At 41.9% G+C, this 16,281-nt stretch overlaps 1 protein-coding gene across 2 annotated transcripts in view; it reads right to left on the bottom strand.

The window, feature by feature from the left end:
• Positions 1-271: 271 nt before the first annotated feature.
• The window catches only part of Zmynd12 (zinc finger MYND-type containing 12), a 28,708-nt gene continuing 12,698 nt past the window's right edge, over positions 272-16,281 (bottom strand). For both annotated transcript variants that reach the window (XM_042681048.1, XM_042681057.1), the window contains exons 4-8: positions 8,924-9,093; positions 6,046-6,168; positions 4,762-4,873; positions 2,845-2,990; positions 272-1,373 (exon numbers count right to left, since the gene is read on the bottom strand). In XM_042681048.1, the coding sequence (XP_042536982.1) occupies positions 1,251-1,373; positions 2,845-2,990; positions 4,762-4,873; positions 6,046-6,168; positions 8,924-9,093 (674 nt within the window). In that variant the 3' untranslated portion in view covers positions 272-1,250. The remainder of the gene's footprint in view (positions 1,374-2,844; positions 2,991-4,761; positions 4,874-6,045; positions 6,169-8,923; positions 9,094-16,281) is intronic.

Below are 16,281 nucleotides of genomic sequence, written 5' to 3' on the forward strand. Positions count from 1 at the left end.
TATTGAAATGAACTCCAGGAAATGGAAACATGTTTTTTGTTGGTGGTGGTGGTAGAGGTGTTTGTTTTTTATTTGGATTTTTTTTTGTCTAGGAGGGTAAAGGGAGGCACAAAAGAAAGAGAAGGAGGGTGAACAGATGAAAGCATGCTATTCGGTATGCACTATGTGGGAAATGACCTATGTAACTTGTGGGAAGGGATGGGAGAGGGAACTAAGGAAAGTAAAGGAAGTGGTGACATTGTCCAAAAATAGAAATGCACTCATTACCTGACTTATGAAATTGTATCCCCTCTGTACATGTTAATAATAACAATAAAATTATTTTAATGTAAATAATAAACTTTCTAATTATACTCTGTGCAGAAGGGCCACTGAATAGGACTTCAGATTGGAGAAAACAGAGACTAGATAAGGGAAGGGGTAAAATTGAAAGGGACCAATGACTATGGTACAAGAGAGAAAGCTATATTTTGATCATATGGACACTTGTTGCATCTCTCCCTTAAGCAACATAGTCAGCTCACATCTGCTTCAATTTACCCAGACATCAACATAGAATGATGTCTCAGCAATGCATGCTAGGGCTTCCTTGGCATATAAAGAAGGATTTTTGTTTTGTTTTGTTCATGTCTACATTTTGCTATTTGTTTTCTATATGTTCCATGTCCTTTTTATTCCTCTGTTCATCCTTTACTGTCTTCTTTTGCTTTAAGTAGACATTCTCTAGCCTGCCATTTTAGTTCATTTGTTAATTTAAACTATTTTTAAGTTATTTTCTTAGTGATTGATCTAGGAATTATAATAGGTATTTTACAACAACCTACCTTAGCTTAATGCTGACTTAATTCTAGCTGAACAAAGATCTCACTCTGCTCCAATGTATTCTAGTGCTTATTCTCTTACTTGGTGAAGTTCTAAAAAACATGCATCACTGAGAGGCTTCTAGGAAATACAACAAACTACTAACACTTTAATTACAAGAACCAAATGAGTGATCCAATTATACATTACTTGAAGACATAGAGTCATGATAAACCAAGTATAAGGTCACGACAAAAGTTTTACTCATATCTGCATCTACAGTTCTATTCCCTCTCGCATTTGCTAATTAAATCACAGCTATGTGCACAATTGCTGGAGCAAAGGGTGGGAATGTCAGTAATCCAGAGTAGCTAAGAGCAGTGTACAAGACCGAAGCATATCAGACCTTTGATAGCCACTTAATATCCCTTGATGCTCACAGGTCTCTATTAATTAGCAGGACGGTCTTCTTCAGCTGAGATGACATTTAGAAATTCTTGAATAATTTTTTGCTCAACAACATTGTTATTTTCTCGGGCTAGTGTGAGGGCTCTTATGGCATATTCCTTTGCCTGTAATACAATTGCAGTGACAAAGGGAAGTTATCACAGGAAATGCTAACATTGGCAAGTCCTACTTGTATCTAACTCTACAAACATGGAGAGAACTCATCACCTCATACCAGCCACTGAGCTCTCTCTGATAAACCAGGATTAGGGGCTCCCATCTCTGAAATGGTTGTAGGTATGGTTAGAGAACAGGGAAATATTTCCACCAAATTTTCAAATTGACATGGTTGAACAAAACCTCTTTTTATAGGGCAGATAGAAAATGAAAGGCCCCAATGAGCCCACATTGGCCCCTTACAGATAATTACATGTATACTGGATGGGCCCCCCAGAAACCGACCTGACCCTACAAACTTAGAGGTATAAATAGGTATACCTCTCAGCAACATGAACTCTCTGTTGGATCTTAATCAGGACCCTATGGACCAACATAGGGAGGCATAAAGACAATAGGTAACTTGTATAAATTATCATTCTGGGACAGGCCTGGGGGTTACTGACTTGGACAAAGACTCCATAGTATATCTTGGAACAATCTGCGGCCTGCCTGCCCTCCCTTCCTTCCCCCGCTTCCTTCCTTCCTTTCTTCCTTCCTTCCTTCCTTAATGAACGGCTGCTGTGTTCCAGCTACTGTGACTATAGGCAGAAATATCTTTCCCTAAGGAACTTACAATATAGCCAGGTTATAACAACAACAATAACCATGACAAAGGAGTAAATCATGACAGTATCTTAAACATCCTAATACATACTAAGGAATAAAATAAAGCAAGGAGGATCGGAGGTCTTAGAGGCTTCCCTAGGTGAAAATTTCATGTAGAAGAAAGAGACCAGAAGGCAGTGACGCCCCATGTACAGATGGATCCCTTCGTTTGAGGATCTGTTGTAGACTTACCAATAAACCTGAAATGTGCCACCTACCAAACTAAAAGACATGAGACAGATAATTGGCCGTCTTTGTGCCCTGTTGCCACATCTGTGAACTAGGGATAATAAAATATCAACTTTATAAGGTTGTTGTAAGAATTAAACATGACGGTTAGGTGTAGGAATTAAGCCAGAGACTGGCAAGTGATGAGCATGCAGAAATGGTTACCTTTTTAGCCATTTCCAGGCAACTCATTCCTGCCTGAAACCCTGTGCAACAGGGACCTTCGTAACTGAGTGTAGAGTGGCCACTTCATTTCCCCAGCAGCTACCCAGAGTCCTTCTGTCCTGCTAGCTTCCCACACTGCCCAAGGCACGGTTCCCCTGTACAATCATAGGAAGTCTCCCTGGAGAAAAAGAAGTTCTGCTCCCATTTTGCAGGCTGAACTCAACAAATGTAAATGTCATGAGCTTCTGAACTGTTTCGGAGTGTGAGTTCGGAGGAAAGCAAACCTACAGTGGGATTGAGTAAAACACAGCTGAATTCAACTACTTAAGTGTATTTCTAGATCCATTTCAGACAGACCACTTTTCTAGGGAAACTTGCCTTTGAAGACTTCATCATCAGGTAGCAAAGCATGGCTAGGGTTTTCAGAACCAAGATGATTTTTTTTGGAGATTTAGCGAAAGCAGATTCCCGAATGTTTAAGATTGAAGTCAGGATCCGGATAGCTTCTGCATCCTGGGCTTCATCTGTATTGAGAGGGGAAATAGAAGGACAGGTCTTAAGCTGGGCGCTCATGGCTCATACCTGTAATCCTAGCTATTCAGGAAGGTGAGATTTGAAGATAGAGGTTTGAAGTCAGTCTGGGCACACAAATCCATGTATCTCCAATTAACTATCATAAAGCCAGACATAGAGCACAAGTGGTAGAGTGCCAGTCAAAAGTGAAAAAGCCAGCTGGGTGCTGGTGGCTCACGCCTGTAATCCTAGCTGCTCAGGAGGCTGAGTTCTGAAGATCACGGTTCAAAGCCAGCCAGAGCAGGAAAGCCTGTGAGAATCTTATCTCCAATAAAACATTCAGAAAACCAGAAGTGGTGCTGTGGCTCAAATGGTAGAGCGGTCACCTTGAGCTGAAGAGCTGAGGGACAGCGCCCAGGCCCAGAGTTCAAGCCCCACAACCGACAAAAAAAAAGTGAAAAAGCCAAGTGAAAGCACCAGTCCTGCAATAAATAAAACATAGGCCTCAGGCAGCTGAACCTGCCTTCATCATCTGCACTCAGCTACCAGCTGACAGGCAGCAGCCTCCTCACAGGGGGCTCCGGTAGAAAGAGCACACATGTCAGCAGGAGCTCCACAGGCACGAGAGCACTCTCCTCACACACAGCAGGAGTAGGAAAGCTGAAGACACCATGCAGCTTTGCCTACATGTCGTGAGAGCAACCTAAAACGTGCTCTTCCACCAGTCCCAAACTTGCTAAAGTCTTTCAGACCCTGGACTCTAAATACAAGGAATCTGTTACAGCCAGATTCCCTGCACCCTGTTCAGCCTCCACTGCAGCTATAGTACCACAATTCCTCTGCCCAAGTGTAGAGATGCTTGGGTGATCAACTGTCTTCTGCTTCCCCATATGAATTTGTTTACTATTGTCCCCAGTGATTTCTGTTGCTACATTAGGCACTAGTTATTGAGCAATTATTACGGTTCACGTACTTAAAAGCACAGACGTTATGATTTCCTAGTTTTCTGCTGTAACATGAATCATTTCTTTCTGCTGTGACATGAATCATTTCTATCATGAGAAAATTCTGTAAAGCTACTAGGTTTTTAAACCTTAACTAAAACCTTTTTCTTCAAAAAGTTACCCTTTTTCACCACCGCCCACCTGTCCTCATCTCACCTTTCTGAGACACGTTTTGCACCAGAATCTGTACTTGTAGAAACCCACTTTGCTGTTGCGCATGGGTTCTGCATCACCATCTGTACTAGAGGTCTCTGTAGAGCAGGAACTAGATTCCCCAATCCTTTGCACTGCACTGTGCTACTCACCCTTCAGCCTTTTGCTGACTCTGGGGATGAAGTTAGATCAAATTTGGCCCTGCCACTGAGGAACTGATTGCTCCCAAAAAGAAGGAAAAGACACCAGAATGAATCAGCAGCACAACTTCTGTGCAGAACCTATCATGGCTTATGAGCCCAGGAGGGGTAACCGAGAAATAAGAGTTCTGCAGAAACCACAGAGGCTCTCACTGGGGCTTTTTCCTCCAAATGTGCTTTTGTGCTATGCTCCTGGGGGCTAGGCATGATGATAAAGGAACTGAATTCTTCCTATCATTGGTAAAAAGCTCTTTGAACTCCTCACCTCATTGTCCCTGTCTGCAAAATGGGGAAGGCAGCACTAAGGTACTCCATGAAGGGAATAGCTATTCTTCCTGTCAGAGGCAAGATCTGCCTATGGAGACGGGTGTGTATTCAGTAGAACCAAGTCTCTACTCTGCTTCCCACGGAGAACTGCCACTTACCCAGGCCAGTGTCATTCACAAGTCGTTTGCCCAATAAATCTGGTTTTTGAGCACGAATCTGTAAGAGCATTTGATAGTGATCGTTCACATAATTATACCAAATATCTGCAACCTGTTGGGGAAAGAGACAGAAATCAGACAAGTAGGACAGACAGAGCTGCTAGACCAGCTAGATGGAAGCACAGCTTCCAGGGTTTCCGTGTATAAGACTCCTTTATTTGCTGTGTTTGGGGGCAGAGGATCCTAGAAGCTCCCCTCTAAATGGCCCACCAAAAGTGCATATGAAGCCAGGTGCTGGTGGCTCATGTCTGTAATCCTAGCTACTCAGGAGGCTGAAATCTGAGGATCATAGTTCAAACCCAGCCCAGGTAGGAAAGTCCAAGACTCTTCTCTTCAATTAACCACCAGAAAACTGAAGGTGGCGCTGTGGCTCAAAGTGGTAGAGTGCTAGCCTTGAGCAGAAGTGCTCAGGGACAATGTCCAGGCCCTGAGTTCAAGCCTCATGACTGAACCAAAAAAAAAAAAAAAAAGGCATACGACAAGACAGGGGCTGCAAAGCATAGGTGGCAGACCATGGAGAAGCCAAGAAGGATCTAGTAATAATCACTACCATTTGCAGGGTACAATTATACATGACATAACTGAACAATAGTAACTGTCTGAGCCTTAGATCATATTCAAATTTTGGGGAAAAAAAACCTGTTAAGCAGCTCTGGCTCTATATTCAAGTCTGTCTAACTCCAAAACCTATTTGCCTTTGAGTTCTGCCAAAATGCACTTTCTAAGAAATGGATCTAAAACACAAATCAGTCACGACCAGTAAAGAAATAGTTTCTGGTCAAGTGAAGTGTTGTTGAGTGAACATAACTGGCATTTTCAAAACAATTTTAAAATGTTTACACATCAAGATGGAATTTTTAATGTACTGATATGTTCTTTGATCCTTTAACAGGACATTGCAGCAGTAGATAGCCATCAGAAAGCATTCCTGCTCTGCTGCACACTTCAATATGTCCACACTGCCTTGCCCTCTGGGTACTGGTACTCACTGGCCATCATTCAGTATTTGCTAATCACGCTATAGGTGTAAGAATTAGTCTAGTTTTGTAGTAAATAAATAGGAGGAGAGGAAGGTAAAGCATATCGTGTATCAGGCTGTATAACCTTGGCCAAGTAACTTCATCTCTCTGAGCTCTAATGTTATATGTCTCATGAATGGTCTACACCAGTTGTAAGATACCAGGTATATGTGTCACATCTAATGTCCCACATTGCCCAGGTCACCTTTGTGTACAATGTGTCTGCCAGGTCCAACTTTCTAAGTCCATAGAAGATATTAGCCAGGTGGAAGTAACCTCCTGAGGTCCTGGTATCCTCTGTTCCAAAAGCACAGCTGGAAAAATAAATCTATTGAGGGAAGAAAGAGAGTGTTTGAGTTCTCTTTGCAAATCACGTTTGATTAAGGTCTTGTATCCAGAATTCACAGAGAGAACATTTACAAGAACCCAATAGAAATATGAGCTAAGGATCTGAACAAACACTTCTCCAAAGAGATTCTGAACAAACACTTCTCCAAAGAGATATATAAATTGAACACATGAAGAATTGCTTAACAATGCTAGTCATTAAAGAATCACAATGACATTGCAATGGTTTCATTCCACCTCATTCCCAGTTGCATGGCTATCATAAAAAAAACAACAACAACAGAAAATGACAAGTGTTGGCAAGGATGAAGAGAAAATGAAAACCTCATAAATTGCAGAGGGGAATGTAAAATGGTATAGCTTTTATGGAAATAGGTTGGCCATTTGTCAAAAAGTTAACCATAGGGGCTGGGAAGGTGGCTCAGTGGTAGAGTGCTTGCCTTGCATGCATGAAGCCCTGGGTTCGATTCCTCAGCACCACATAAGCAAAAAGAAAAAAGTCGGAAGTGGCACTGTGGCTCAAGTGGTAGAGCACTAGCCTTGAGCTAAAGAGCTGAGGGACAGCGCCCAGGCCCAGAGTTCAGGCCCCACGACCAGACCCCCACCCCCAAAAAAAGTTAACCATAGAGTTATTATATGAACCTCTTCTAGGTGCCTAGCCAAGAGAAATAAGAATGAGTCTCTACACAAAGACTTGCACACACATGTTTGCTGTAGCATTATTTATGACAGACTAAAAGTTGGAATAGCTGAAATGTCCTACAACTAACAAACAGGTAAACAAATTGTGGGTCAGAAAAGGGATGAACCATTATCAATATGTGCAATGATGTGGCTGAATCCCAAAGTAATGATGCAAGAAGTGAAAGAAGTCAGATGCAAATTCTCCATATGATTCTGCTTATATAAAATGTCCATAAAAGAAATCTATGGAGACAGAAAGTGATTTCTTGGGGTAGGGATGGGAATGTAATTACAGCAAATGGATATGAGGGATCTGTGGTAATGTCCCAAAACTTGACTGTGCCAATGGATGCATTAAATGTACTAAAAGACATTGAATTGTACATTTAAAGGATGATTTGGTGGTATGTAACGACAAGGGCATACATTAATGAAAAAAAATCTAGGCATAGTAGCACATACTTGTAATTCCAACACTTGGGAGGCTGAGGCAGGAGGACTGTGTTCAAGGCCAGCCTTGGCCACATTTAAAAGGGGAAAGAAAGGCTGAGTATATTGGTACATGCTACTCTGTAGGCAGACAGGACAACTGTCATCCAAGACTGGCCTGGAAAAAAGTACAAACACTATCTGAAACACAAACTAAAAGCAAAAAGCACTCAAGTGATTGAGCACTTGTCAAACAAACACAAGGCCCAAACTTTAGTTCTCAGTACAGAAAAACAGAAAGAGAGTGGGGAGGGGAAACAAGCATGATTCAGGAATATGACCTTGACCTAATTTCCTAATTGTATAGTTCAGCTCGAGACAATATTTCTCTGCTCAACATGCTACAGGATGAAGAAGACAGAAAAGAGGCATAAATGAAGAACTGTATTGTGCAAAAGCACAGGTGGAAATACATGGCACCCTCAAAAAGATTACCTGAGGATAGTTTAGTGGAACAATGATGAGATATAGAAGTATGAAGGGACCCACAAGGGCTAGTGAAGCACTGAGGACAATTACTAACAAGAAACTACTATCATCCCCACAGCTCAGCAAATAAGGAAAGGAGACAGGGCCCAGCCAGACGTGGCACTATGGAAAAAGGCCACTCAGCAGAAGCTGTTGTGAGACAGTAACACTGATCATGTTTCTAGAGCTGGGCTAGGGTACAAAGGCAGCAGAGAGAATATCTCCCTTGTTAGGTCTCTCAATTTCAAAAGCCACACAGCAGTGGAGTCCAAGTTTTGTAGTCCATGGCGCTTAGCCTCCCAGAGCAGGAAATAGATTGGACTATGGAGATATGGGCAATAAATAGTATAAGAATGAATTTATTAGGACTGTACTGTTGCAAGCAACCAGAAGTATCGCTTGGTGGTAAGATCAGTGTAGAAGCTAAGGAAAATGCCTGCCTACACGGAGACTGCAGGGTGACCTAACCTAACCCTGATTTCAGACTCAGGAACTCTGATATTTCCCAATACAGAAATTCTAATAGGAACTTCATAATTTTGGAAGATCAGCTCAGTTATCACATTTATCATCCTATCTGACATTTGTACAGAGTTTTATAGTTTGTAAGTGCTTTCTTATAGATCTAGTTCATTTAAATTTAATAACCATACTCTGAATTAGAGACATTGTGATTTTTTTTTAAATAGCCCAAGTATACATACATTTTTCTTCTATTGTTAATGTTTGCAGTGGCAGATTGTTTCACACTCTTTATCTTACAGGTGAGGAAAGAGGTTAAATAATTGGTCTCAGACTGTGGCTAATGAACCACAGAGCTGAGGCTTGAAGTAACATGTTCTCTCAACCTGTGTGCTCTTCTGCCTTCCCTTATTATCTGCAGAGCAAGGAGGCCTGGGGGAAGCTGTGACCTGGACAGGTTTGGATAGCCACCAGGTGGAAAGGCTTAAACTCAGGTCATCAGATGTGTTCCTGCTAATAGCTTGACTGAAGGTTCACTTATAAACGGAAAGTTTTAGAGAAGTTAGAAGAAGAAAAGTAAATTAAACAGTTGTCCTCAAAAGCATCTGGATGTTCTAATTTAGCATGTTTACATCATTGGCCAGATGATAACGGGCTTCCTCGTCGTTCTTCTTGGCTATGTAGAGAAGTCCCAGGTTCCGATGCAGTAAAGAGTGGGTGGCATTGCTACAGTCAGTTGACTTGAGCACTGTCCACTGGGCTTGAGACAGATATTCTTCAGCCTGCACAATCCGGCCCATACCTGCCCAGAAGCAGTGAAGAAGGAGATAATCATAACACATGATAAAATAGGAGTCAATCACACATTCATTTACTTATCCAAATATTTATTTGTTGTGGTGCTTGAATTTAAACTCAGAACCCTCCTTGCCGTGCTAGGTATAATTCTATCATGTCAGCCATGCCCCTAGCCCTTATGACAATAATATTACACTCAGGGAAATGAATATGCTACATTTGCTTATTCACTCATCAGTTGTTGGACATTTAAGTTGTTTCTGCTTTCATCTATGAATAAGCAGCTTTTGCTTTTTAGTTATTTTTCAGAGGCTGCCTAAGGCGAGATTTAGACCTTGATTCTCCGACCCATGCCTCCTCATAGCTTTGTGCCCCACATCTAGCTTATTTGTTGAGATGAAGTCTCACTGATATTTTGCCTGGGTGGCCTCTAACCAAGATCCTTGTCATGAGTGTCTAGGATTACATGCGTGATGCACTGTGCCTAGCCCTTCATTGACTTAAATATTTGGGAGAGGAGCATGCTGGGGTTTGAACTAAAGGCCTTTCACTTGTTAGGCAGAAGGGCAAGTATTCTTACTGTTGAGCTACACCTCTACTCTTACTTTTCGTTTGTCATTTTGGACATATTGTCTCACTTCCTTCCTGGGAGTGAGTCTGGGAGCCATGTACCTAGGTTAGGCTTCCCATCATAGCTAGAATTATGGTATACATCACCAAGCTAAGCTCTAGGCTAAGAAGGGGGCTTATGAATGGTTCTGCTTAGGCTGAACTTGGAACCACGGTCCTCCTAATATGAGCCTCCCTAATAGCTATGATTACAGACATAAAGCCACCAGCAACCAGTTCACACAAATATTTATTAACACAAAAATCCTGCACATGAATGTGGACCACAGCAGCTTATTCATAGACGAAAAATAGAAACAACTTAAATGTCCAACAACGGATGAGTGAATATGCAAATGTAGCATATTCATATCCCTGAGTGTAATATTATTGTCATAAAAGAATGAGGTATATGCTACAATGTAGATGAACCTTGAAAATGCTATACTGAGTGAAAGAAGCCAGATACCAAAGGCCACATATTGAGATTTCATTTCCATGAAGTATATAGGATAGGTAAATCTACAAAGGAAGAAATAAGATTCATGGTGGCTAGGCCCCCAGGGGAAGTGGGTGAGAATGCCTATAGAGAGTAACTGTTAAGAGACACAGGGTTTCTTTTAGGGTTGATGAAACTATCCTGGAGTTAGATAGTAATGATGGCTTTCACAACATTGTGAATATACTTTAAAACTACTGAATTGTATTTTAAAAGAGTAAAAGGATGAAAGTTATGGTATGTGCTGGGCATTGGTGGCTCGTCCTATAATTCTAGCTATTCAAAAGGCTGAGATTTGAGAATCATGGCTCAAAACCAGCCTGGCCAGCCTGGGTAGGAGTCTGTGAGACTCTTATCTCCAATTAAACAGCAAAAGGACAGAAATTGGCCTTGTGGCTCAAAAGTGGTGGAATGCTAGCCTTGAGCACAAAAACTCAGGGATATCACCCAGGCCCTGTGTTCAAGCCCCAGGACTGGTACCAAAAATGTTATGGTATGTAATATATATAATTCAATATCTTTTATGTGTCAAGCCTTGCATTGACACATGGGTTAGTGGTAAATATAGAAACATAGGGTTTAAAAGTGTTTGATTCTGTGAAGGGGAAGGAAAGGAACAGTGGGGAGAGGCATGATGAGCTGAGTCTGCGCTGGGTTGTAAGGATGACTAGTTTCCTAGTTAGGCAAGAGAGGGAGGGAGGGCATCCCAGGCCAAGGTAATATACACAACCTCATGGAATATGAACTCATTAGTGTGCTATGAGTGGAGAGCTACAGGTCTACAAGATTAAAGCATGAAGTGTGAAAGGCAGAATGACAAGAAATAAGGCTAACAAGGTTGGGGTCCAGATCCTGGAGGGCTTAGGCAGCCACACCAAGGAACTGGCTGCATGAGGACAAAGAAGAGAGGATTTGCAGAAAGGGAGAGAGAACCCAATTTAAATTTACATTGATCCTCTGGTACTAATGTGGAGGGAGAGAACAGCGGAGAGGAAGAAATGTGCAACTTTCACTAAACTTCTTTTTTTTTTGGGGGGGGGGGTCCGGTCGTGGGGCCTGAACTCTGGGCCTGGACGCTGTCCCTCAGCTCTTCAGCTCAAGGCTAGGGCTCTACCACTTGAGCTACAGCGCCACTTCCAGCTTTTTTTTCCATTTTGCTTATGTGGTGCTGAGGAATTGAACCCAAGGCCTCAGGCATGCAAGGCAAGCGCTCTACCACTGAGCCACCTTCCCAGCCCCACTCACTAAATTTCTGAAATAGGCATACACTGAAAAATGCCTGAGCCAAGTCCTCCAGGAAAAGGCACTCTTGAGAGAATACAACAGGCATTGTGCAAGTTCAGAGAAAGGGCTAGAGCAAGGCCAGAGACCGGCCCCCCGGCACCCAGACTGAAGATCTTCAGTCAAAACACAGATGGTGCCCACCACGTGGGCAGGTCCACATCTTACACACAGCGCTGTGAGGAAACAGCGATGCAGGAGAGGCGGTGGAGATGTACAGTGCTGAAAGAAGTGAGGCTGTGCATATCAAGGCCTTGAACGTACATGGAATAGAGAAAGGCACTTAGGAGTCAGCGGCACATGTGAGAAGGGCGAGGCAGCAGGCTTCTGAACGACAAGCAGATCTGAATGACAAGATGCAGGGAGACAGTGCAGACACAAGTATGGGAACACAGAATGAAGCAGGCACAGACAAAATGAAGGTTGTGGCTGATAGGAGCCCAGCAGAAGACAAAGAGCCAGAATTTACTGGAGGGAGCTGCTAGTGGCCCCACACTGAGCCAGTCTACTTGCTCCTCTGATTTAGTCTGCCAACAGTCCTGAAATAGTGACCAGGGGAAGAAGCTTTATTCCTAATTCACTGAGTTTCCATCACTGCGTAGATGCTCAGTGCACAGTGAGACATGATCCCTGACCGAAAGGAGCCTGCAGTCAAGGGAAGCAGGTATACAATCAACAAACCAGGAAGTGCTCTGAAGAAATGAACACAACCATGACCAAGTAGCAGAGAACAATTAGGGAGTACTTCTCTGAGCTGACGTTTAAGCAGATACCTGAGGATCAAATAGAAGCCAGGCATGTGTATGGAGAAAACTAACTCTGGCATCAGAAGGAGCTTGGTGCCTAAGATCAGCCAACCAGTAAAGAAAGTGCAAAGTTAGAAGCCAGCTCCCTCTGCTTCCAATGTGCTGACAATAGTGTTGGAAGATGAGACAGTAACTTCTTCCGAAGTGTTACTGAAAATACAATTTCTCGTTGATTAAAACTCTAATATTTTACTTTTTAACAAGGAAGTGGGAGATAAAGGGGAAACGACTGTTAGTTTTCCACTCCCATCTGGAGGAATGTCTAAGATGAGAAGTAACCATGTCCAAAGACTTTCAAAAAAGGTCAGCCTGGTTGGACATTAATGATGTGGCACTGTGGTGGTAGCTTCCATTTCGACAGCATTCTCCAGCTTCCATAACACTTTGTTTGCTGTACATGAACTCGTGTAATTCCCAAAGCAAAGTGCACCCTATGAAGCACTTACATGGTGCTGTCTGTGTGTTGGGTACCTTGCCTAAGTATTTTGAAAGTATTTTTGAGTTCTTTCTCTGCAGTAGGTATTGTGAGTAGTAAATATAGGCACAGATCCAGTTCTCCCTGAGTTTACAACCTAGTGGATGAAACAGACACTCATTAATCATGTCAATGAATATGTAGCTATTAATGGAGTAAGTGCTCAGAAGAAAGGAGATGGTATAGGTGAATATATTGAAAAGAATCCTAAGAGGATCAAAGTACCTGGAAAACAGTTCACAAGATCTCATCTCAACAGAAAAGGCTGTGAGTGGTGGCACTTGCCTGTCATCTCCACTATGGTGGGAAGCAAAAAGGGAGGGTAGCAAACTTGGCCAACCTGGGAAAAATGTGAGACCCTATGTCAAAAATAACCAGAGTAAGCTGGGCACTGGTGGCTCACGCCTATTATCCTAGCTACTCAGGAGGCTGAGATCTGAAGATCATGGTTCAGAGCCAGCCCAGGCAGGAAATTCTATGAGACTCTTATCTCCAATAAACCACCAGAAAACGGAAGTGACGCTGAGGTGCAAGTGGTAGAGCGCTCGCCTTGAGCTGAAGAGCTCAGGGACAGCGTCCAGGCCCAGAGTTCAAGCCCCCACAGCTGACCAAAATAATAAAAATAAAACAGAGTAATTGGGGTTAGAAGCCTTGCTCAAGTGGTAGAGTGCCTGCCTAACAAGTAGGAAGCCTTGAGTTCAAACTCCACTACTGCCTAGGTAAGAGAGAGAGAGAGAGAGAGAGAGAGAGAGAGAGAGAGAGAGGGACGGAGGGAGGGAGGGAGGGAGGGAGGGAGGGAGGGAGGGAGGGAGGGAGGGAGGGAGAGAGACTATCTTGACCCTGCCTGGCAAATTAGGGAAAGCTTCCAGACAGGAAGGAAAAAACTCTTGAGCTGACAATGAAGGTTCTACTAGGACTTGATTAGATGAAAGGATGAGAAGGAGAGGTGAAGAGTTATTACAGAAAACAAAGAAGCATCACTATGTCTCTGAGGATCTGAGAGAAGGCCAGTAGAAGAGGACGAGAGAAAAGAATACAGGAGAGATCAAGAGAAATGGGATGGGTTAATTGAAGGGATAGAACAAGCAGGGCCTCATAGATGGTTTTAGGAATTTGATTGGATCAGTTTTGCTAGGAGACAAGATTAGAGCAAAGCCAAAAAAGACCTGGGGAGACCAGTTAGTGAGCTATTAGTCCAGATGAGAGATGATACAATAAGCCAAGTTGATATTTCTATAACCACAGCTAGTCAGATGTACCCAGAGCCTGGGCTGTATTTCTTTAGTCATCTTCCCACAAGTTTGGAGGAAGGGCTTCAGACCTGAGGGTGTGAGGTGGGCATTCCTGCAGGCAAGCAGCCTGGTTTAAGAGAATAAGGGCCATACAAGTGACAAGGGGATTCTTGTAAGAAGTGGCCTAGAATAAGGAGTCAGAGCCCATGGAGGAAGAGGAGGCTTCTGCAAGGGGGAAAGGAATTACAAATATAGAATGGGAGAAACTTAGATAAAAGCCTGTGATGTTACAGTGGACTAGGATGTACCAGCACTAATTCAAGTCATCATTTCAGACAGATCATGTATGGATAGATAGATATAATATGTGTATAAGCACACATTATGATACTTATATGTTCCTTAACCCTGTCCACTGAGAAGGCCTTGGAGCATCACGACCCCACCAGCAATGGGTAAGTCTGGCTTCCAAATTTTATTTTTCATGAGGAAAAAAAATCGTAGTTCCTTACAGGTATGTTTCAAAAAGCAGGAAAGTGATCAAAGAAAATTGATATATTTCTAAGACTGAGATGATGTTAGAAGGCATCTTGAGTGGGAGCTTTTCCTGGCCAGACTCTGGGCAATTTGACCATCAAATGGATAATAAGAATGGATTTTAACCCACTGAATAAAACAGGAAACCAAAAGTCTATACTGCCATAAATAAACGAGTGACATTGAAAGTTTGACAAGGAATAGGATATTTATATGCTTTAAAGTGCCATTCCAGGGCTGGGAATGTGACTTAGTGGAAGAGCGCTTGCCTAGCATGCAGGAAACCCTGGGTTTGATTCCTCAGTACCACATACACAGAAAAGGCTAGAAGTGGCACTCTGGCTCAAGTGATAGAGTGCTAGCCTTAAGAAAAAAAAAGCTCAAGGACAGTGCCCAGACACTGAGTTCAAGCCCCAGGACTGGCAAAAAAATATAAAGTGCCATTCCATAAAACTAAGACTAAAATTATAATTATTAATTGCAGAGGAGAAAAAGAGCAATATGAGAGAAAAGCCTGCAGACACCATCTTAATAAGGTAATTAAGATGAGTTCTGGGAACACTTTTTCTGCTTTATGGTGACTGACTTTGGAATTGCAAATAAAATCAATTAAAATCTTTACATTGTAATTGTGTCCTTTGACAAGGTGCCAGGTGTGGTATGGTAATGAATGCTTATAATCCTCAAAAGTGGGAGACTAAGCAAAGAGTTCAAGACCCAGTTCAGCTTGGGCTACATTGTCTTTAAAAACGAAGTGACTAAAATGGCTTAGGAGAGGAGGGATAACTACAGAAAAGCCTGATGAAAACTCAGCATAAGTTTTTCAGGCTAAATACTCTGCTAGCCATTGCTGCTCAAGACTTAATGATATAAACCAACAGCCATTTTATTATAGCATTCTCTTACTTTCAGGGGATGACTGTCAAGATTCCCAAGAAATGCCTGGAACTTTGGAAGCTACCAAATCACATGTACATGTGTATTATATATACAGACATATATATGATAGAATAATAATCATAATATTCTTATTAGATTATGTATAATAATCATATATATTATTTCTGCATACATACCTATGATAAAGTTTAATTTATAATTTAGGCATAGTATGAGATTACCAAAACAGAAAATAATAAAATAGGACAATTGCAACAATATACTCTAGTAAAAGTTACTTAAAAACATATAAATTATTTCTTTCCTGGATTTTTCCATGAAAAATTTATGGTCATTATTGACTATGTGTAAAATAAATAAAATGAATATGAGCAACAGGATAAGTAAAATCCCATGCCAACTAACAGGACGAAGTGAGAACATATCACCTCTGTGATATTCCTGTCCCAAATCCATAACCTGAGTCCAGCCATGAGCAAGCAACAGACAAAAACCAAACTTAAGAAATGCTTTGTAAGATATTTGATCTATCATCACTAAAAGTTTCAAGGTCATAAGTGACAAGGAAAGATTAAAAATCTCTTCCAGAATGAAAACTAAAAACATACTGTAACAAAGTGAAAAGTGAGATTCTGTACTGTAATTTGTTCTGATTACATTCCCTTCCCCGCCCCCCCCCCCCCCACACTTTTTGTTGTTGTTGTTATAAAGATGTGATTAGAAGAACTGGAGAAACTTGAATGGGATTTTCTTAGTAGAAGAGGTTGTTGTGTGGTTGTGAAGGAGATTATCTTTATAGGAAATAAAAACTGTCTTTATAGGAAATATCCCAGAGACAGGGTACCAGATAAGC

This window comes from Dipodomys spectabilis, unplaced genomic scaffold, assembly GCF_019054845.1.
Source record: "Dipodomys spectabilis isolate Male_0828 unplaced genomic scaffold, ASM1905484v1 ptg000002l, whole genome shotgun sequence".
In the NCBI taxonomy this organism is placed as follows: Eukaryota; Metazoa; Chordata; class Mammalia; order Rodentia; family Heteromyidae; genus Dipodomys; species Dipodomys spectabilis.